Source organism: Nicotiana sylvestris, chromosome 1 (assembly GCF_000393655.2).
Source record: "Nicotiana sylvestris chromosome 1, ASM39365v2, whole genome shotgun sequence".
Lineage (NCBI taxonomy): Eukaryota > Viridiplantae > Streptophyta > Magnoliopsida > Solanales > Solanaceae > Nicotiana > Nicotiana sylvestris.
This window is the reverse complement of record NC_091057.1, coordinates 179,759,723-179,784,122: the sequence shown is the minus strand read 5'-3', so window position 1 is coordinate 179,784,122 and position 24,400 is coordinate 179,759,723. Positions and strand designations below refer to the sequence as shown.

Sequence of the window (24,400 nt, the reverse complement as noted above, 5' to 3'; positions counted from 1 at the left end):
TATTCCCTTCATTGACGGGACGGGCAATGAATTTTGTCACTTGTGCTATTGGGCACCTTGGGGCTTGATTAATTCGAACAAAGTTCGGGCGTGATTTGTAATATTTAGTCGGCTGATCCGGCATAGGATTGCCATGGCGAGTAGACGTGCACGCTTTTTGTGCTTATGTTCTGCCCGTGTTAGAGAGAATGTATGTATCATAGGCTCACTGCCTAGTCCTAGGTTGTGGAGGTTGTTTCTTAATAATGTCGGCTTGTTCCGAGCTGTTTGTCTGTTATTTGCAGTATGGTACAGTATGAAGGGTTTTGCTCGACCTTTGACTTCGGGATGATAAGGTGCCGACATGTTTTCCTGTCATGTTATTTTGGTGGTATTTGTTTCTTGTTCGCGCACCTGGGAGAGTGCTCATGTTCCTGTTCCGATCTAGAAAGAAGGAAAAATGACAAGTTAAGACCAAACGAAGTCGTCCGTTACCTTGACCTGATTGGCTGGCGAGGTGAGAGGGCACTGTAGAACGACTCATTTAGTTTCGTATTCGAGTGACGGTTTCAGGTTTGGTAGCCCTGTTCTTAGCTCCGTCGTTAGTCGAGTTTGGACTTCTTACGGGCTGACAACTTACTTCGTCCGTTGGGAGCTCGAACTGGAGTCCCGATCCGATCCCGTACGGGGTGCACAAAAATAAAGGAAACATAAGTTATATTCAGTACATACGGGTAGGACAAGCTTGTTATTTCAAAAAACCATACATTAGGTTATCGTCTTTTCCTAAGGGGGTGGGGGCAATGCGCATGAAGTATAGATCGATATCTAACATTAATATAGCAGATAGGATTGCGGACGTGCTCGATGTGTAGTGGACATAATTCCACTTTGAACGCTCATACTCATGACGTGTCGAGACCATCGCTTCAGCAAGAAGTGGATTTTGTACAAATACCAGACTTTGGTTTCATGTAAAGATCTGACCCTGGCTGGTTCGGTTATTTCAAAAGCTTGCCTACGAAGTTCTCAAATTGGTGTTTGTAAATGAAAGGGTGAGGATGCGACAGCCGGGGAGTGAAACCCTAGCTGACATCAGATCTAGAGGGAACTAAAATTTTGGCTAAGAAATCCCCACAGACAGCACCAAATTATTTGACCAAAAAGTATTGAACTTTTTATTAAATTAATTAAATAAGAAGATTTTAGGTAAATCTTAGCCAAAGATAATTTACCCTAGATCTAAGATAGAAGATAAGAGTACGCAAGCATAACACACATAACTATAACACTGATTGAATCTCATTATATAAGAAGAGGATGGTGATTTTCATAATATTAAACAACAATTAAGAAGATATAAATGAGAAGGGTTACCGATCTTTAACAAGGTAGAACCCCATACATTTGATATGATGAGACTAAAAATATGTATTGTGGGTCTGAGCTTCCTTGCTTCTTTCTCCTTCGTGGTGGAGAGAGAGATGAAGATCTCCCCTTCTTTCAAGAAACATGTCTGTGTGGATTTTTCTCCGCCCCCCTTCTTCTTCTTCTCACTTAGTTTATATACTAGGTCTTTTCCTTTACCCAACGGTCTTTAACCATAGTATTTAAGTCGTTTGACTATATTATGGGTTGACCCCTTGAAATGTCGTAATATCCAACTCGCCTCTCAGGCGTTCTGAATACATGACCTCGGTTGTGGCCGAGGTGTGTATCGTTATAGCGTTGTATGGATACGACTGTCCCAAGTAACTTTTCGCCGTCCTTTTCCATGTCAGTTCTTGTTTGGTCAGATTTTGACCCATACAAAGCCCACGCACATAAGCAAGAGTCAAGAGGAAAAATGACGGGATTAATTAATATTGTTTCCCTATAGCACGACAAATTTTACCCTTAAAAAAAAAGGTAATCTAGCTATGGCGCTGGCAATCAAGCCATTATTTTTTCAAACTAAGATCACCGCTCTAATAAAAATAAGCATAATATTGTGACAGTTGGAAGCTTAAGACAAAACTCTGGAGTACTTATTAGTTTTTTCACGATGCGTATCAAATATAAATTAAATTATTAACTGATCGAAAAGTGCTAATACGTGGTCCGCTCTTTATAAATCTGCAGGATCTCAAAGTCAATAGTTTTTCCAAGGATATGATAACAACTTAATATTTATTAATTAAGTGATGACTAGTGACATATTGCTTACGTGATCCTTATTTTGTGAACAGATAATTTATATTGATTGTTCATAAAATTAGATAGTAAACCAATTAATGGGATGATATCACCATATCATGAATTCTTGCGCATATAATTTGATTAGCTTAGCTAATACAAGTCTGATTAAGTTTCGATCCAAAATGGAACATCAATAATCATTTGTTTTAAACTTTTAATTAAGGCATTCAAATATGAAATATGTGTGATTCATAATATAGGATCGAATGAAACTCATCAGTAGGGGCTTGTTTCATAAGCTCCCACGTTGTATATCATCAATTAAAGAGACAACTACTTGCATGAAATAATGAACCTAATTTCAACAAAAGGTTTGAACTTTGCATCACTTCACCAAACCTTCGAAAGTGAAAGCAAACGCCCTTTCTAATTCTTTTTGTTCTTATTACTGCTTATTCTTCATGTTTTTTTAACATTCTTATTTAATTTCTTCATGCTTCGTTAGTGCGTTACCATATTCATGAGTTCCTTCCATCCAAACAAAATTAAACGTGATAACAAATACTATAATGATCGAACTATATTTATTTGTTAAGGTATTATACTTAAACATTCTAGCTTTAGGTAATTTTGATGCACAAAATTCAACCTAACAATAAAGAAGTGCGACACTTTTTCATTAAAAAAACTCAAGTCAATACAAGAAGCCGAACAGTATAAATTGCTTCATCTTAATACAAAAATATATGTAAACCTCCCTTTTCTATACTCCCAAAGGTAATGTTTAACATACAAAAAACGAGGAAAAGAGTCCACGGCAAGGACGGATGTAGTTTTTTTTTTTTATGAGTTGAACCTAACATATAACTTTTCATGCAGAACTTGAATTTATATGAAAAAACTTTTTAAATCTCAATAAGTATTTGAATTAAACTCATAATTTTAATAGTATAATGAGTTCAATACTAAAAATCTTTAAAAATTGAACCAATTAAATTTAAATTTTCAATCCGTCTTTGGTCCCGAGGGCACGTGTCAGTTATGATTTGAAGCCCTCCTCATTGGACATTTTCGCGCTTTCTAACAACACCTGGCGACCTGCAAAACCCAATATATGCGTCATGCTGACATAATGAACCAAATCGGGGCCATGGGCTGTACGCTACGTGGCAAGATGGTATCAGTAGGATCAGTGTGATAGGAGCACTTTACGTGGCGGCTTGAATTTGATGGTTCCTTTTCATTTGGCAGACACGGCCCAGGCCATTTCAATAATCCGTTTAGTTCAACCCCACTTCCAACTGAGAGGTTGTGAGTTCGAGTCTCCCCAAGAGCAAGGTGGGAAGTTCTTGGAGGGAAGGATATCGGGGGTCTATTTGGAAACAGTCTCTCTACCCTAGGGTAGGGGTAAGGTCTGCGTACACACTACCCTCCCCAGAGCTCACTAAGTGGGATTATACTGGGTTGTTGTTGTTGTTTCGTTCAACTATGTAGGTGGGCTATTCCAAGTGGTCAACTAACCGCTATGGGAACTGAGCGCCGTTCCCTTCCCTTTCAAAGTTGGAAACTTTTCCCGTTTGTTGCTGTAACTCGGAAACTGTACGTTTCTTGCATGAATTTTTTGTGCTCATTTTTTAGGTGCATGTGAAATTCCTTATTCACAAAAATTTAACGTGAACTTTACGTAAATATTTTACGAAACACTTTTATCACATAGGAGGTATTTCACTTTGAATTTCTGCCCGTTCATACAACAAATTCTTTTTACGTCCGTCCAAAAGGATTGATAGATTTTCATGTTTTTCAGAAGAACAGTTCGAAACTCGTGCATAATAGGCTAGTCCTTCTCCGTCTATCCTTTCTCCACTTGAAAACTAGGGTTTTGTCTGCAGCAATGTTCGAAACCATGACATCTGCCTAACCCTCACAGCATGCACAACACTCTTACCAAAGCCTTGGACCAGCGTATACCCATATGTAGAAACTAGATAATTTCACATTTCGTACTTTCACTTTTCTACCCCCCCCCCACCCCCACCCACCCCACCCCTCCCAAGCTTTTTAAAAGGAAAAATAGAGTTTTTTTCAAGTTTTTGGGTGAAAAAAAGTTATTTTAGAATAGTTGCCTCAGTAATTGTCCACGCCTAAAAAGGCTTCTTGAAGAAACTTTAAGGAACAAATTGTAAACAAAATTTCACTTTTGTCAAATTCCTCACGACCAACCGTTTTCTAAGACTATTATGGAAAAACACGTTTACAAACAAGCACTTTTCTCTGTGCTTCAGTTTAACCATCTGTTGTCAAGCAAGCGTGTATATATATTTAGAACGTAAAGTAAACTATATGAAAAAAGAAAGATTAAGAACAATTAAAACAATCAATTGCGGAATAGATGCAAGTTCCTGGACCTGTACCGGTTCAATTTTTATTGCCTTAGTTCGACAGTGCCCACGTTTTGCTTAATAAATATTTCATGCATCTTAAGATTTTCACACTAGCTATATATAGAAAATATTAACAAATCGTAAATCCTTTCTTTAGCAGCCTGGCAGCTAGGATATTTTAAATACGTCAAAAGTATTGGTAACGAGGCAAACGCGAGTTAAACAACATTGTGGTCAATAGAATATATTTCTTCTGCTCCAAATTATTGTATATGACTTATTTTCATGTCAGACATTTCAAAATATTTGAGATTATCTTATTTCCGTACAATTTTCAGGAATTCAAAGTCATCAAACTCTCCTATTTTTTGGACTTTGAATTTAATGTTTTCCCATTGATCAAATTATCCAACTATTACTTCAACATTTTAATTCACTGTCATTAATATAATACATAATTATAAATTACTTTCAAATTTACAACTTAAATTATTTTTAAATCAAATATTCTCATATAAAATAAAAATAGCTAGATACGTCCATTTGAGTTTAGATACAGATCACAGTCTTTAATTATGCATAACTAAACGGCTATTAACTTCATCTTAATAAATGAGAACTAAACAAATTAATACACATAAACCTAATATTAGGCCGCAATTCTTTTGACAATGTCAAAGTCAAATACCTGTATTCCTTTTCCCCCATATGGAAAAAACATGCCGAAAATAACTTGGTCGTTTTACTTTTAAAATTCAACATTTAAGCCCTTATCCTCCACGCTTGCCCTTCTAGAATTCAACGTTTCCTTAACAAGCAAACCCATCTCGTTTAAACTAAAACATCAAAGAGGCAAAAACCACCTGATTGAGATTCTTTACAAATTTATGTTATATACGCGGACAACTTAATATTAATTTTTTCACATTTATTAGTTATTTATTGGCTATTTTAGTTTATCAATCAGTGCTAAATAATACATTACCTTTTGAATAATTTTATGAAAAATATATACTTTTTTAGCCGCTCACAAAAATAATAGCCAACGATATATATATATATTTTGTGTATAATATATATATACAAAAAAAATACTTATTTTATATAGCTTAAAGATATTTTTTTTCCTCGGTGTATGAACTTTAGTGGTTTGTTTACCGGTTCATCTAGTTTCCCGTAGCCTACATGTAAAAAGTATCTTTCGGCTTCTTCGTAAACCTCACGTATCATACTCCCACGTGTCTCTCTACCATTCACCCTACTACCTATACTACCCCGCTGCACTAAACCAACCACCCAACCCCACAGCTTTATATATCTCTCATCACCCCACCTTCCATTATTTGTATTTGTATACGATCTTCTCATCTTTCCATTATTCTTTCTCACTATTCACTCCTAAAATTTTCAAGTTTCACTAACATACATACCAATTATCTTATAAATCTTCATTTTCCTTCTTTAATTTTTCTCTTGTTCTAAAAATGGCAAGAAAAAAGAATAGTATGGGAGCTATGTTGCTAGAGAAAGAAAGCTTTAGACGAACAAAATTCGGAACCCTTTTGTATTCTGATCCAATCAGTGACCCTGAAGAAAGCAATACCAATTCAGCTCGCAGCAGTAATGCTTCTTCTGCTCCAAGTCCACCTAGAACGTCGTCGTTTTACACCACAACTACTACTACAACAAACTCCCCAAATTATTTTATGTCTCCTTGGAATCAATCAGCTTCGCCTTATGTTAAATCTCCATGGATTCACCAGCCATTACTTGATTATTCAGAAGAATCATCAGAAATCAGCGATTGTAAAAATGGTTTAATTGGATCGCTCGTTCGAGAAGAAGGACACATATATTCATTAGCTGCATCTGGGGATTTGCTATATACTGGTTCAGATAGCAAAAATATTAGAGTATGGAAAAATTTAAAGGAATATTCTGGGTTCAAGTCTCACAGCGGATTAGTAAAAACAATTGTTGTTTACGGAGATAAAATATTTACCGGCCATCAGGATGGTAAAATTCGGGTTTGGAAATTTTTGGGTAAAAAAAGAAAAGCGTACAAGCGGGTTGGTAGTTTACCTACCATTAGAGATTATTTAAAAAGTTCCATTAATCCCAAGGCGTATGTTGAAGTTAGAAGAAATAGGAATGTTCCGTGGATTAAGCATTTCGATGCTGTTTCTTGTATGAGTTTGGATAAAGAAAGAGGGTTGCTTTATTCTGGATCTTGGGATAAAACACTGAAAGTTTGGAGATTATCGGATTCGAAATGTTTGGAATCAATTACTGCTCATCACGATGCGATTAATTCTGTGGTCGTTGGATTTGATGGATTGGTTTTTACTGGCTCAGCAGATGGAACGGTTAAAGCTTGGAGAAGAGAATTGGTCGGTAATAGCGCAAAACATGTTCTTGTGGAAACATTGCTGAAACAAGACAATGCTGTGACTTCACTGGCCGTAAACGCCATGGCAGCCACGGTAAGAGCACGCTTTTAATTACTATTATTATATTTTTTATGAGCCAAACAAGTACTCTCTTGCTTCGAAAAGATTGATACTTTTCTTATTAGTCTGTTTCAAAAAAAAATTGGCACCATTCAATATTTTCCTATTAATAAGAAGCACCTATAGTCATACAAATATTATGCCAAGTTTCGACCTTAATTTAAGACCATATATATTAAAAGACTTTCCTTCTTTGTTAAAATTTGTGTCAGAGTAAAAGTAAGAGATAATCTTTTTAATACGGAGGAAGTACTAACTTATCAATATGTGGTGGTATAAAATTTAATGTTGGATTTTGAACTTCAGACCGCGTAACAACTTCCAAACTTCAGACCACTGGACTAATTTTAAAAAACTTACCAATTTTCCACTATGATATCATATTGAATTGTGTGATAAAACTAATGTGCTTAAGAGAATACACTTCTAATTATTTTATTATATTATGTCTCAACAGGTATACGCCGGCTCTTCTGATGGACTAGTAAATTTCTGGGAACGACAGAAGCATTTCTTAGAGTACGGAGGTGCGTTGCGGGGTCATAAATTAGCAGTACTATGCGTGGCTGTTGCTGGTAATCTGGTATTGAGTGGATCAGCTGACAAGAGCATATGCGTGTGGAGGAGAGAAGAAGGTGGTGGTGTCCATAGTTGTTTAACAGTATTGACAGGACACAATGGCCCAGTTAAGTGCTTAACCGTTGAAGATTATTCAAATGACGACGACAACAACAATAACGATGATAGCGACGACGATGAAGCTGTGGTGAAGAACAAAAGTGACCAATATTGGACATTGTATAGTGGGAGTTTGGACAACTCTGTGAAGGTTTGGAGATTATCCGAGCAGGGATTCAATGCCTATGAGGATATGTGAAAATTACTAGTGTATCATTGTTTACACTTTAGTAGTATTGCATTCAATTTTCACTATTTTGTTTCGTAAGGTAGGAATAACGTCTGCGTATACTATCCTCGTCAGATGATGTGTGGTGTTCACGCGCCGCCGAGTAGGAGGCTAAGAAGCGGTTGTGGATTGCCGTGTGGGGTTGAACATTAATATTTAGGACTTGATCGTTAAGGAAAAAGACAGTGGAAAAGGACCGACATCTTGTGAAAAGCAAGCAGCTTCACACAATTATGATGGAGAAAACCGATTTTTGTGCCGTTAAAACCGGCCAAACGGCGGTTCTCTTCGTGGGGGACCAGTGAGCAGAAACTTAATAATGAAGGAACATTATTATAAGAAGCAGTCACGGACTAACATTACTCAAATAATACAAAACATACTGAAGTTGTACTCTAGTACACATCCCCAAAATGTCTTCATTTGTTTTTCGTTTATCCTTCTTTTTTCATTGTTTCCATTTGCCTGTAAGTTTCCTCAATGATTGTCTTGTAAATTTTAGTTGGGAAGTACTAACTAAGTGATTGAAAGTTCTGCTCCTTTAAATCAATTGTAATAGATTATGTTAATGTTTAAGATTTTTGTTTGATTTTCCATTTGGGTAATGAACAAAATTTAAACTCCATACATGTAACTTAAATTTTGGTAAAGGTATATTAATAGGAATAGCAGAGCCAATTGTTTAATCAAAAATATGATTCTTTGGTCAAAGTTAAAGACAAATAAAAATTCGGGCTACTAATAATCAGGAGACGAAAAAGAAATAATAGACTTTTTGAGAATGACAAATAAGCTGTAGATAAGTTTGTATTTTAATGTAATGTTGATGGTATATATCATATGTCCTTACAAATGACCTGACCTCCTCCTTTTATAGTTGATCCTAAATAAAGGAGTAATACCTTAGCCTTAATGAGACAATTATGAGCAATAAATAATATTAAATAAGACGTTACACAATCATTTCTATTTAATACCAATTCTCTAACGTATTGGGTATTTAATATTGAATTTGGACTCCTTTTTGTCATCATGTCCATGTATTCAATGCCTTCTGATCTCTTGGCTTTAAATGACCTAAATAGGTACGAAGCTTGTATTATTCGAATTGTCTGTCGTGCCTATTTAGCTTTCCTTTCCCCGTATCTGTTGTCACTCGTGCCTCTTAACTGATCATCATGTTTTGACCATATGACCAGTCCTCGTGTCATGCCACGTCACCTTCAATGTAAATTCAGTTTTTTCCCAATACAGATAGTCCCCCCACTTTCCATTTATTTATCAATTAAATATCTGGGAAGTGGATCTTCATAAAAAGGGAGTTTTTGTTGTAATTAATACTATGACAGTACTGACGCTTGAATTGTCCCTTCTAATTAATGCTTTACATACGTGTCACTTTTTGATTGGTTCTGCAATTCTGCGCCCTTTTTTCAAGGCTTCTTCATTCCCACTATTCACGAAGTGTTAGTTGCCTTTATTATAGGCTTTCCATCATTACACTTCTAATTTTGACGATTGTCATTATAAATATATTTAACCCTCTTTCTTTTGTTTTCTTCTTCGTAGATCTTCAACAAGCAATTTATTATTCACTTCTGTTTTTTCTCCCCTTTAGTTCATCCTTCTTCAACAATGTCATCTCCAAACCATAACCCTAGAAAAGTTCCAATTCTAGATCACTTCCCCAATGCCCCCGTAAGACATAGGAGAGGCAGAGGAGGTAGGCTTCGGAGCTTGAGCCTAGGATCCACTCATGGTGGTTCATCTGGTTCTGCTTCTTCTTCTTCTGGTATTAGGAGTTCTATCCCAAAGACCCCCTCTTCTAAAGGTAAAGAACTCTCTGAATCTACTCAGGGGCCTTTAGTTGAAGAAATCGTATCCAATGATTTATCTTTTGTGAATGATAGAAGATCTCTCCAAGAACAAGTTAAAAATTTAGAAAAAGTTGACACCTATCTTTCTTTAATAACTGAACTTGTGATTCCCACTGTTAGGAAAGATTATAATTGGAGAGCTAATCTTCGTATGATGATTCCTGCCCCAAACCAAAGAATTTCTTCTTTCAGAATTGGATTCTCTTTCGTTTATACTTATCCCTTTACTTTGGGATTTAATCCTGCCATTGACCCAGTTATTCTTGAATTTTGTCGCTTTTTCAAAATTTGCTTAGCTCAAGTAGGGCCTCTTGTTTGGAGAGCTGTGGCTTGCTTAAGGTATTTGTCTACTAAAGTCAATGTTAATTTTACCTTTTCCCATCTTATTCACCTATACCACCTCAAATTGTTCCGCCATGGAGTTTTTACCTTAGCTGCAAGAAGCAAGAAGGTTTTAGTAAACCCCGAAAATGACATGGATCGAGGGTGGTATTGTCGTTACGTTGCTGTACGTACGGTGGATTTGTTGGGTGAAACAAACATTCCCTTCCCAGAGAAGTGCAATTTTGCACGTAAGTTTTTCTTTTTCCTACCGTATCTTAGTTTTTAAGAATTTTGGTTTCTTTTCTAATCTCATCTCTTTTTGGCTTTTTGTAGCAACCATGGGAGATGTGGAATACGTTCCTAACTTCCGTGGTTGGGTAGATTCAATTTTGAAGATTGCGCCTATGGAGGCGAGAACTTGGAAATCAATTTCTCTTTTGAATGGTTGGAAAGTGAAGACCCATGGTATGTATTTCCTTATGCTTTGCCGTATATTGAATTCTTTCTTATTTCAATTCCTTATCCCTCTTTTTATCAGGATTTGGTATCAGGGGTATGACAGCTGAGGTAGCCGTTGCCATTCGAGCGTCTTCAACTGCTTCACTTGATTTGGAAAAGACTCGGGCCACGCTACCAAAAAGAAAAGTTATAGAAGAAAGTTCTGAGAATGAGGAAGAAGAGAATACCTCTTTGATATCTAGGCCAAGAACCAGGAGACGCGTCATTGATGGAGATGAAGTTGAAGATACTCTTGCCCGAGCCTCTATCTCCGAGCCTGTTCAAATCCTTTCTGATGAGGATACCACTCCAAGAGGCTCTAATGAATCAATTCGATGTCTCTTTGTTAGTGGTTTTGAGAGTGGAGAGTTTGGACCGGTTCTTGATGAAACTCCCCTTTCTTCTTCTATTCCCATTTCTTCTTCTATTCCTTCTATTCCTTTGAGAACCACGAGTATTTCTTTGCCTATTTTGTCGACTCTTGTTTTTTTACCTATTTTGGTTCCCATATCTACTCTTACCATCCCTGCTTTGACTCCCACAGCTCCCTTTGTTTTTACCACTTCTACTACTACTTCTTCCATTGTTCCCCCTCCCTCTGTTCAGCATACAGAGGCGGGTTCTAGCTGCAGAGGCATAGCTATGAGAAGTGTTACTCTTGAAGTTCCTGCCAATCATAGCCTTTTGAGAAAGACTGGTGGAACTGATGTTTGGCTCGAGCCTTTAATCGGAGATATTGAGAAGAAGAAGATGGAGAGCCATAGTTTCTTGACTCTGATGAATGACATAGTTCATTCTACCTTGAAGGTACTTCTCTTTTAACTAACAAGTTTATTTTTATATATCTCTCTATATTCTCACATTTGATGTCTTTCCCTTGTAGGCTAATCTTATTGGTACTGAGTTAATGGGAAGAGTCTCCACTCTAGAGAAGAAGGATCGAGAGTCTGCGAAGGCTATCTTTGAGGCTAGGAGAATAGCCAAGGATACCCAGCTTGAGGTAACAAACTGGAAGGAGCAGTTTGAGAATGCTCAGGGGACTATAGAGGAGTTGCAAGAAAGTAGAAATTTCCTGGAGCAGCAAAAGCGTGGTTTGACTTCTGAGCTAGCAATTGCTAGGGCTTCTTCAAGCCAACTTGAAAAAGATAAGGAGCTTTTGGAGGACTCGTTTTCAAAATAACTATCAAAGGCTGTAAGCACGTGATTTTTGACCCTCCCCGAGAATTTTCACATTTTAGCGTGATATGTGAAATTGGGTCTAGTATAGCTATTTTAACTATTTTACTTTATTTCGTTGCAAAAAGAAGAAAAATCACAAAATATATATATAAATTTTAGTTTATGTATTTCTCATAAACTTGAAAAATACAAAAATTGTACTTTATTTTGGTACTTTATATAAATTCGAAAATTACAAAAAATATAATTCTATTAATGTTTTGTAGTCGTTTTAATTTTGGAAAAATACAAAAAAAATATTACTTTACATTTTTGTCTTTATTAAAAACGAAAATTACAAAAAAATAGTTTTATTAATATTCTATAGTCATTTTAACTTTGAAAAATACAAAAAAAATATTGCTTCATATTTTATCTTAATGTTTAAAAAAAACGAAAATTACAAAGATAGTTTTATTAATATTTTGTAGCTATTTTAAATCTTGAAAAAATATTTAAAAAATATATAGTTTTGTTTGAATACTAGTCTTATTTTTGGTAGTTATTTTGCTTACATAGGACTAGTTAAGCAACGTTTTCCTATTTCTCGGGTCCGGGCAAAAGAATAATATTCGGGTTCAAACTACCCGGTTTTAGGCCTAATTTCGGACCTAGCCCATAATAAACCGTGTCCAGGACACATGGGGAACCCCACCACGCGTGGGGGACACAAACCTTGAACCCCACCACGCGTAGGGCTCATTTTTCTGGGCATTCTGTATCAAATACACGGACAAAGGGCCAAAGCAAAGGAGGACTTTGAAAAATTTTGGACGGAGGACTGTTCGCTCATCTTCCTCAACGCCTAACAAACCCTACTGTAAAACCAACAAAAAATTCGACTCCCCCACAACCACCTCCATCGACACGTCCAAGGACCACCCTCTCCGCCTCACGACCACCACCAAACGTCACCTTCCCGGTCGAAACCCCTACGCCATCGTCGACCACGTCCAAACACCAAGCAAAACCCAGCAGCCATCGTCGACCACTACCCACGACGACCCCCGTTGTCACTGTACTCCAAAACTACTGCCCAAACAGCCCGTCGCACCCCCCCTCGTTGTCAACCTCCAGCCCAGTCTGTCACCTTCCACCGCGACCACGACCAACGACAACAACCCATCCAGTCGAACCCCCTCCTCCTCACGTCCAGCAGAAACACCCTCCTCCGCCCAGCTGATCCAAACAGTCCGGCGACCATAACCCCAGGCCTCTTCCTCACCCCAGCCACGAACCAGCAGTAACGCCATTAGCATGAGCATGCCCAGCTGCCGCCGTTTCTTCGCTATCGTCGCGCAGACCGTCTGAGGTCGTCGTCGGGTTGTGCTCGGGGCTTCCGGTCTGATATCGTTGAGTTCGACATCGAGGTTCCGTCATTGGAGAGGTTTCCGATAGTTGTCGAGACAGTTTGGTTGTTGTTCTTGCTTCAAACAGATGCATATACATTTCCAAACTTGTTATATTTGCTTAAATGGAATGAAATGATATGGATTTCCTATGCACTGTTTGTGTATCGGATTTGTTGAATGTCTCTTCCTTTGTTTCATTATTTTAAGTAGCTATTCCGCATTTTGTTTCTTCATGCTAAGATTATTGTTATCTACATGCTTGTCTTAAGAGTTGTTTGTACGTATAGTAGTAATGTTAAAATCATAGGAGTAATTTTAATCCCACGGAAAAATATTCGTTTCATCAAATAAGTTTAATCTACAACCCATGACCTCGCAAAGTAGCAAAAAATGTAGTTATTTTAGCCTTGTCTCTTTTTCTAAAATAAATAAATAAATAAACAAAAAAAAACGAGACTAGCTTCGCCAAAAAAATAAAAATGTACAGATTGCGGAGCCTTCACAAAATATGTGTATTAAATACTTAGATTTCGGGACGGACCGTTTAGCAAATTTCGCGGCCCTACCAAAAAATAATAATGCGCTAGTTGCTTTAGGCGCGCCTTTAATAATGTTATCTCCCTAAACTCGGGTGCACATTTATGTGACCCAAATCCAAATCTCAACGGAGTCGAAATATGTCTCTAGTCACGGGCACATTGATTGTGACGTGGCCCGAGATGCATGTCCATGACGTTGCAAATTCCTTTTAAAAAATAAGAATGAGATGAGCCTCGCCGAATAAAAACACAAATTGCGGGGCCCTCAGTAAATACTTGTTTAAAATTACTTAGAATTCAGGAGGGTCGTTTAGCGAATTTCACGGCCTCCGCAAAATAATAACGCGATAGTCTCTTTAGGCGCGTGTTTAATAATTTACTTTCTTAAGCTCGGGTGTGCATTTCATGCGACCCAAATCCAAATCTCAAAACATCAAATAAAATGCGTTCCGGATTGTGGGTGCATTTCATGTGACGCAGTCCAAAGACGTGTTTTAAGCGATGTTCACATTCTTGTAAAAACAATAATAATAAAGCGGTTAAAAGTTAAAATTTGCACATAAGTTCATACTTGTATAAAATCAGATAATCAAGCCGAATATAACAATTGAGCGACCGTGCTAGAACCACAGAACTCGGGAATGCCTAACACCTTCTCCCGGGTTAACAGAATTCCTTATCCGAATTTATGGTATGCAGACTATAATATAGAGTCATTATTTTCCTCGATTTGGGATTAAAATTGGTGACTTGGGACACCCTAAATTTCCCAAGTGGCGACTCTGAAATAAATAAGCAAATCCCGTTTCGATTGTCCTTTAATTGGAAAAAACTCCCCATGCGCCCCCTCGGGTGCGGAAAAAGGAGGTGTGACAAAGGCTAGTGATGAAATTAGGGAGCTTAAGGCACTTGTGGAGAAGAAAGAAGAATATGCAGGGGAGTTGGTGCAAAGCTTGACTCAAGCTCAGGCTGACTTAAGGATCTCCTCTGACGAAATACGTGCTTTGAAGAGTTCTCATGCCTCCCTTGAAGCTTCCCTTGACTCCCACTTAGCTGAACACCAAATATTGAAGAACGATCTTGCTATGTGGGAGAGGGAATATGGACTTCTTGAGGAGAACTTCAACATAGAGGTAAGCTGGGCTTTTCTAAAATCTCGCCGTGATGCTTTGATGGAAGCTACTCAAGAAAACTTTGATTTGCAATCTGAATTAGCCAAAGTCTTAGACACTATTGAAAAAAGCCAACAACCATTTGATACTCCTTCTCCTGCACTTGGAACTCCTGGGGCAGAAGAGCTTTTAAATGAAGAAGTAGCTACAACGGCAATTGGAGTTGCAATTCCAGCTCCTAAGGGTGAAACTTCTATGACACGGTCCATGGAAGTTGAAGTTCCCGTGACTCTTGCTTCCCTCGGTGATTTTAACATTCCAGGCCCAGTTTAAACCGCTCCTATTGCTGCTCCTTCAGAAGTTGTTACTGTGCCTGTGACTGCCCCTGAAAATGAGCTTGCAACTTCTGATGTTCCAACCCCTTCAGTGACTAGTTGAATGTGTTTCAAACTTTACTGTTTTTTTTATTAACTGATGTTGTTATCCCTTGGTAACTTTAAGGGATCTTTTGATGAAGTCCCCAGTTATCGTAATGGGGCATTTGTATAAAATAAATATTTTGCTGACTAAGTTTGTACTTAGTCTTTTATATTAAGAAGTTTTATCGGTACTTCTGTATATTCTATTCTTGCCTATTTATCTAGGACTTATAGAATAACTTAGCATTTTTATCCTTTGAAAATGCTTTATGATTCTTCTCATGGATTATCAACATGAGATTTATAAAAGAGGGCCTTTTTATTTTATCGACACTTAATGAAGAAGACGTCTCAACTTCATAATGGTGTTATAATACGATGAAAGAAATAGGAATACACATGTTTTGTATGAAACAACTTTGACAAGTTTTTATTCATGAACTTTAACAAGTTTTTTGACTATTACATGTATTAAAATACATCTATAACTTTCTCGTAACTGTTTTTCTTGCAACAGATTTTTACATAATATAAAATAAATAAGGTTTGTCTCATAACCTGTTTCAGTACATAGTCATGACCCTATCTTTATATATTAGGAAGGGTTTGAGAGGTGACTTCATTTATGAGTTTGAGAGATGACTCTGTTGTTCCCTCTGGAAAAACACTATGATGAATGTCTTGTGTTTGTTGAACACGATGATGAATGCTGAAGACTTCGTAACTTTTTCTCAACACTCGTCTCTTTATGGCCGACCTTTGTTCGATATTCGTATCTGTTTTTCTGCACATATCTGTATATGATATGTAGTCCCCCAAGTGTTGGAGCGGTGAAGTATGAAGCCGCGAGCGCTTGTTTATTTCTTTCAATTTGGTCCTTTTCCTGAAACAGAAAAATATACGGGACTCGAAGGTGCGATTATAGATGAAGACTGCTTAACTCGTGTGTATTTCCATCAGATTAATTGTAACCTTGGGTTAGGAATTTTAGAATACTCCATTTTGCCTTGCAGGTCGTGACTCATCATTTGGCACGAGTTAGGGTTTTTGCCTAGCATCTAAAATCGTTAGTAAAACGTTAATAATTCAAAAGAAAAATTTTAACATGACGATACCTGACCGTGGGTACTTTCTCAGAAGTAATATCTCTTTAAATGGACGGTATCCAATGTGAGGGTAAAACTTTGTCGTCCATTGTCTCCAACTCGTATGCTCCTTTTTCCCGCAATATCACGAACTTTGTATGGTCCTTCCCACGTTGGACTTAGCTTTCCTGAATTAGCAGCCTTTGCAGATTGGAACACCTTTTTAAGCACGAAGTCCCCAATTTTGAAAATTTTGAGGCATGCTTTCCTATTGTAATATCGTTCAATTACTTGCTTTTGTGCTGCCATTCTTATCAATGCAGTTCTCTTCTTCCTTCAAGCAAATCAAGGTTGACTCACATCTCTTCATCATTAGATTCTTCCGTTGCCTGAATGTACCGTGTGCTTGGTTCACCTATTTCAACTGGAATTAAGGCTTCCGCACCATAAACCATTGAAAATGGTGTTTCTCTAGTGCTTGTTTTTGTCGTTGTACGATAAGCCCATAATACTCCAGGTAATATCTCAGGCCAATTACCTTTTGAATCCTGTAACCTCTTCTTCAAGTTGTTGATAATAACTTTGTTAGTGGATTCCGCTTGTCCATTACCCACTGGATGGTATGGCGTAGATGTTATCCTTTTAATCTGCCAACTTTGAAGAAATTCTGTGATTTGAGCTCCTATGAATTGTGGTTCATTGTCACACACGATCTCCTTTGGTGCTCCAAAACGGCATATTGCATTTCGCCATATGAAGTCTTTAACTTCCTTCTCTCGTACTTGAGATTTTATAGCGGTCCTGGGTTGATAAATGATTTCGTATTCACTTAGTTCTATAGCCCATTTTGCTAATCTTCCGGACAGTTCATGTTTATGCAAAATATTTCGAAGCGGAAAAGTAGTAACTACAACAATGGGATGGCATTAAAAATAAGGTCTTAATTTTTTATATGCCATGATCAAAGCTAATGCTAACTTTTCTAGCTGTGGGTATCGTGTTTCAGCATCTAGTAAGGACTTACGTGCATAATAAATAGGAGATTGTTTACCTCGGTCCTCACGGACTAAAACAGCACTTACCGCAACTTCAGACACAGCCAGATAGATGAGAAGATTTTCTCCCACCTTTGGTTTTGCCAATAACGATGGTTTTGACAAATAAGCTTTCAAATTTCTAAGGGCTTGTTGACAATATTCATTCCATTCAAAACAATCTTGATTTTTGAGTGTAGAGAAAAACTTAAAATATTTTTCTGAAGATTTGGAAATAAATCTCCCCAAAGCTGCAATTCTTCCCGTTAATCTTTGAACTTCCTTTTTATTAGTAAGGATATCAGGGATTTCTTCTATTGCTTTGATCTGAGAAGGATTTACCTCAATACCACGGTTAGAAACAAGAAAACCCAAAAACTTACCTGATGCAACTCCAAATGCACATTTTTCTGGGTTGAGTTTCATATTAAATTTTCGCAAAATTTCAAATGTAACAGATAGATGAGAAATATGATCATGAGACTGCTGGGTTTTGACGAGCATATCGTCTATATATACCTCCATTGTCTTTCCTAAATGTTTCTGGAATATTTTGGTGACCAACCTTTGATAGGTTGCCCCAACATTTTTGAGACCAAAGGGCATTACTTTATAATAGTAAGTCCCCCTGTCTGTGATGAAAGAAGTTTTTTCTTCATCACTAGGGTCCATTTTAATTTGGTTGTACCCTGAATATGCATCTAAAAAACTTAAAAGTTCATGTCCTGCAGTTGCATCAATTAATTGATCTATATGTGGTAAAGGAAAAGAATCTTTTGGACAAGCTTTATTAAGATCTGTATAATCTACACAGACTCGCCACTTACCATTTTTCTTAGGTACAACAACTGTGTTGGCTAACCAATTAGGGTACTTTACCTCGCGGATTGACCCAATTTTTAATAGCTTTTGGACCTCATCTTGAATCACCTGGTTTTTGAAAGCCCCTTGCTTTCTTTTCTTTTGCTTTATTGGTGTAAAGGATAGGTCTTCGTTTAACTTGTGAGTCATCACATCTGGTGGTATTCCTGTCATGTCAGCATGGGACCAAGCAAAGCAGTCCACGTTAGATTTTAGAAATTCAATTAACATACCTCGCATGTTTGAGTTTAAATTAGCTCCAACATAAACTTTCCATTCAGGCCAATGCTCAAATAATATCACAGCCTCGAGTTCTTCGATGGTTGTTTTGATATTTTCATTCTCCTCAGGTTCTTGAATTGTATTAGGTCTCGAGTCTAAATCTGTTTTCTCTTGCTCAGTTGAGGTTTGATTGCTGGCACCTTCAACTGTTTCTTGTAATTGCTATTTTTCTTTGTTTACGGTACTCGTATTTGTTACAACGTTGATACTTCTTCAATTCGCAACTTCGTGCTATACCTGTTGTAAACATCATTCCACGTGGTTGCAAGGAATTCTCGAAGGCTTTTTTTGAGTCGTCTCATGGCTTCAGAACTTTTGTGATTTAAATTACATGCAAAAGCTATTGCAACCCAGTTGTCAGGCACACGGGGTAAAGTCATTCTTTCACGCTAGAATCTATCAACAAAGTCTCTGAGCAACTCTGAATCCCCTTGTTTGATTTTGAAAATATCTTCCATTCTTTTCTCAACCTTTTGAGCTCCCGAATGTGCTTTAATAAAAGAATCTGCAAGCTCAGCAAAAGAATTTATAGAATTTTCAGATAAAAGAGAATACCAGGTTAATGCACCCTTGGTAAGTGTTTCTCCAAATTTCTTGACCAGTGCTGATTCAATTTCTTGTTTGGTCAAGTCGTTGCCTTTCACGCCTATTGTAAATGCAGTCACGTAGTCACGTGGGTCTGTAGTACCATCATATTTCGGGATGTCAGGCATTTTGAACTTTTTTAGAATTGGAACGGGAGCAGCACTTGGCTTCCAAGGTTGTTGTGAGTATTTGTCCATGTCAACTCCCTTTATTACAGGCGGAACTCCAGGGATTTGCTCAATACGCTCATTTTATTCCTTAATCTGTTTCTGCAAGGTTAGTATTAAATTTTGCAAATAGGAATTATTTGAATTACCTGGTCCCCCTTCCTGTGGTTCACTGGTGGTTCCTCCATTCCCAGAATTAACAAGACCAGAACGGGAAGTCTCCAATGTATTATTATTAGGAGTTGGTGTGGGTGGTGTAGCAGACAATCGACTAACTAGAGCCTGAAGAGCTTTGCCGACCTGTGCATCAATTAGCTTTTGTAAAGCTTCATTTGTACCTCCTTCAAAGTGTTCAGATTGTTCTTGTTGATCAACACGGGATTCAGTAGCAGGAGTGCCTTCACGAGATTGACGTGGTGAATCTGGAAGGGAGGGAACCACGTCACCTTGATTTTGATGGATTTGATTTTCATGGTTTCCCAATGTGTTATTATTGTTATTGTCGTTGTTGTTCATGTTGATAAAAGACGAATAAAACGTAGCTTCAAAGAAAAGATTATCAGTTTCCCGGTAATAGAACCAATTTGTTTAACCAAAAATATGATTCTTTGGTCAAAGTTAAAGACAAATAGAAATTCGGGCTACTGATAATCAGGAGACGAAAAAGAAATAATAGACTTTTTGAGAATGACAAATAAGCAGTAGATAAGTTTGTATTTTAATGTAATGTTGATGGTATCCTCTGTCCTTACAAATGACCCGACCTCCTCCTTTTATAGTTGATCCTAAATAAAGGAGTAATACCTTAGCCTTAATGAGACAATTATGAGCAATAAATGACATTAAATAAGACGTTACACAATCATTCCTATTTAATACCAATTCTCTAACGTATTGGGTATTTAATATTGAATTTGGACTCCTTTTCGTCATCATATCCATGTCTTCAATGCCTTCTGATCTCTTGGCTTTAAATGACCTAAATAGGTACGAAGCTTGTATTATTCGAATTGCCTCTCGTGCCTATTTAGCTTTCCTTTCCCCGTATCTGTTGTCACTCGTGCCTCTTAACTGATCATCATGTTTTGACCATTTAACCAGTCCTCATGTCATGTCACGTCACCTTCAATGTAAATTCAGTTTTTTCCCAATACACCAATAAAGGAGTGATTAGTGAAAGTGTGAAAGATTACAGACAAACAAAGTTAGAGAGCAATGAACTAATAGAGATGAATTCAGCTTTTCATTTCTTTTGCATCTTGACGCTCTATCCTTCTGGCAGGGTAAGGTCTGCGTACACACTATCCTTCCTAGAATCCATTCGTGAGATTTTACTGGGTTGTTGTTATTTTATTTCTTCACTATCTTGGTGTTAATTACTCCCTCTGTTTTAATTTAGATGACATATTTCGCTTATTGAGAGTCAAACTGCATGAGTTTGACTAATATTTTAAAATATATTTTGTTATCATAATGACATAAGAAAAACTGTAACTTATGTAATACTTTTCGTGTATATCTAAATTTTAATTTTAAAATACAAAATTAAACTAATTTAATTTAGCTTTAAAATTTAATCAAATTAATTTTCGATAATCGAAATGTGTCATCTAAATTGATACAAGGGATTAGGGAGTACTACGTAAAAGTTTCTGTTTCCACATCCTGAGGTTGAGAAGTATAGTCATGGACCAAATTGCAGAGTTGGCCGAACCTAGATTACACTTATTAGCTTATAAATTTAAGAAGTGGTAGACATAAAAAAGCAAAGGAATAGTTAAAGATAAAGTAGGTAGTAATGCTGATAAGAATAAGTCCAAAGTTCTACTTTTCTGGTTCTCTAGATTAATTTAGTTTAATGTGGCCTAGGAGAATATTAATGGTTAATTATTCTACCTCAGAAAGTGGATCACTTTATGAGTTTAAAAACGATGGAGTAAAATATTGCTCTATATATCGTTGTCCCTTGAAAATAAAATTCAACTTGTTTTTCAGAATTTTAAAATATATTTTTTGAGAAAAACGTGATCAAATTTTAAATTAGTCGGTCAATAAGAAATACAAAGTGATAAATATTTCACATTAAAGAGTTAAAAGAAAAGAAGAAAGGAGGGATGCGAATTTTTCAACTGTTAGCTTTAATTAGCCGGTGAAAAGGGTCGGTGGGAATCGTTCAGAGACGGAACCAGGATTTTGACTTTATGAGTTTTGAATTTTAGAACGATGACTTCAAATGCATATATTTAACGAATATCTTAATATAAATACACTGTTTGAGCAAAAGTTGTTGAATTCAGCCGAACCCTTATTCAAGCTTCTAGCTCTGCCCCTGGCACCATTAATGACTTTGATCGGATTGAGCACTTTTATATTGTTAGTGGATTTAATAGAAAATCAATCGATAATTTTGGTATGGTGAATGATTTGAAAATAAAAAATTGCAAAACTATTTGATAAGACTTTCAAGAAAAAAGATTTAAGTTCCATACAAGAACGAGTCCAATACTCTGCATAAATAGTTGAGAAATTTTTATAAAGTACTATCTTTTAGTAGTAATTAGTCATCTATAGATACTATTTGTTATATTACGGATTATATATACCTTTTATGTGATTATAAGATGTATTTGATGTATTTAAGTTATTGTATTCATGAATACAATAGCAAAAATAGACGTGAATTGGGGAAGTCCAGCTAATCAGTTGTTGTATATTCGAGTGTATTTGACTGTATTCATGGAGTGAAACATGGGATTACAGCTGGACAAATTATTGTATTCGACTGTATTCACGACGTGAAATAGGGGATTACACTGTTTTTAAAACGGAAAGTGAATCAATTAACATAATAGACTCCTAATATAACTCAACAAAATCAATTATAACACACAAAATTTATTTTTTCAGTTATATAAAAGATTCTCAACCAAAAAATACCCCAAAAACATAGCAATCTTCAGAGAAATTATATAATACATCTGAATACATAAATTATATTAATTAAAAAAAATTATGAATACATTTATGGCATATAGTGAGACAGTGAATACGATGAAATACATAGAATACAACGGGATACATTGAAATACAATGAAAAAAAGACAGAGAATACAATAAAATACATGGAATACAGCGAGATACATTAAATTGCAATTTAAAAAAAGGCGGCAGAAGGATCATTGAGGAGGTTAAGGACCGCTTGTGAGAGGGCAAAGAGGACTCTGTCATCGACTACACAGACCACAATTGAGATTGATTCTTTGTATAAAGGTATTGATTTTTACTCGACTATTACTAGAGCGAGATTTGAGGAGCTGAACATGGATTTGTTCAGGAAGTGTATAGAGCCAGTGGAGAAGTGTTTGAGGGATGCCAAGATGGATAAGAGCAGTGTTCATGATGTGGTTCTCGTCAGTGGATCAACTAGGATTCCCAAAGTTCAACAATTACTTCAAGATTTCTTCAATGGGAAGGAGCTTTGTAAAAGCAACAACTCGGACGAAGCAGTATCCTTTAAAGAGGGTCTTAAAGAGGTTTTTCGGCGACCGGAAAACCAACCAAAAACGGCGGCGGAAGGTACATCACGCTGGTGCAAAGGGATGGGAAAGTGGGAAGGGATACAAAGAAAATCGGTGGAAGGAGGAGGAGATTGGAAATTTTAATGGGATGAGGGAGAGAATGAGATGTATCAAAGTAGAGAGAGAAAGAAAATAGTGTAACTGATTAACGTATTTAGTGGCTTAGGGCTAGGAGGTAACAAAATTAAATATTTTGTTATAAACCTTAAAAGGTATCTATAGAATATAATTTTTTTTAAATGGTATTTATTTAAAATAAATAATGTATTAACATTTGCTATAGGAGGTAAAAATTCCTAAATAGTTCGGTCTAATTTGTCGGGCCACGGTTGCAAATTGGCCCCAAAGCTAGCAAACTCAATAGCAGAAAGTCGTAACGCGCACCTAATCAAGAGAATTAAGCATCAGCAAAATTATTTAATACATGCAAATTGAAATTATTTATCTTGTGTTTCTGAATTATTGGAATTCTCCCTCCCTCTAGTTGACATATATTATCTCACATCTATTATGTAAAGATTTTCTAGAGGATTTGTAACGATCGTGAGAGTTATTAAAGCAAACATGCTAAAGTTGTTATTTTACCGATAAGTTTTTATCCCCAAAAAGGGGTATTATCACTTTTACCCTCCGCCAGAATTTATTTATATTTAGTAGCCAAAAAAATATATTTTTTGTATATAACATTCAGAATATGTATATATAATTTATCTTTTTAATTATTATTTTAAGAGCGGTTATACAATGTCATTTAAAAAAAAACGCATGCACACACACAAGTATCTAAGAAACTTCGAACATATTGAAAGGAGAATGAGAACATTTTTGGTTTTGGGCTTCACGTCCTTCAGAAGCCCTATATTTTCCTTCCTTGTTTCATCAGACTCCTTTACTGTTTTGGGCTTGAATTGTCCTTGGCTTTAGCTCTCCATTTCCTTGTTTGGTTGGCAGCAGTTTAAGTATATTTTCAATTCCAACTAACTCTTTTACTTTTCGGTAGAAGAAGGGAAACTGATAAGTATGAGTATTTTTAAATGATACTTAATACGTATTATGTAGTTATTCTCGCATTATTATTCTTCTTTTCTTATTTAAATTGTTTATTTTTTTTTGAACTCCTCAGGAGACAGAAAAAATTGGACTTGGCTACCGCTATAAATCTACCCGAGCCAAACCGACCTTTATTGTTCATTCGGTGTTTGTCATTTATAGCTAGACTAAAAAGGAAATCATAGTTATAAGTTACTAAAACCATAATTTGATTGAAGTTGAGAAAAGTTAATTAGTTTGTGTGGAAAAGGTTCCAACTATGGGTTCTGAGTCATGTGACTTGTTTGCCAAATTAACCTAAATAGCCGTCCACTTAATCCTTAAACTAAAAATAATCGTCGAATATATAATATATATATATATAAATTATATATAATATGTGTATAATTATATATAATTAGTGTGTAATCAACGTATATCGGCTAGAAAAAATAACCATTGAATCTGGCGGGCTATTTATG

The 24,400-nt window shown here is 36.4% G+C and overlaps 1 protein-coding gene across 1 annotated transcript; it reads left to right on the top strand.

The window, feature by feature from the left end:
* Nucleotides 1-5,882: 5,882 nt before the first annotated feature.
* LOC104226502 (protein JINGUBANG) lies at nt 5,883-8,552 on the top strand. Its single transcript, XM_009778514.2, has 2 exons — nt 5,883-7,024; nt 7,509-8,552. The coding sequence occupies exons 1-2, from the start codon at nt 6,026-6,028 to the stop codon at nt 7,926-7,928; spliced, it is 1,419 nt and encodes a 472-aa protein (XP_009776816.1). The 5' UTR covers nt 5,883-6,025; the 3' UTR covers nt 7,929-8,552.
* The last annotated feature ends 15,848 nt before the right edge of the window (nt 8,553-24,400 follow it).

Bases quoted from the DNA above. Each gene is read 5' to 3' on its own strand.
- LOC104226502 (XM_009778514.2), top strand. From the start codon at position 6,026: ATGGCAAGAAAAAAGAATAGTATGGGAGCTATGTTGCTAGAGAAAGAA. The intron at 7,025-7,508 runs GTAAGAGCACGC...ATGTCTCAACAG, and splicing joins TAAACGCCATGGCAGCCACG to GTATACGCCGGCTCTTCTGA.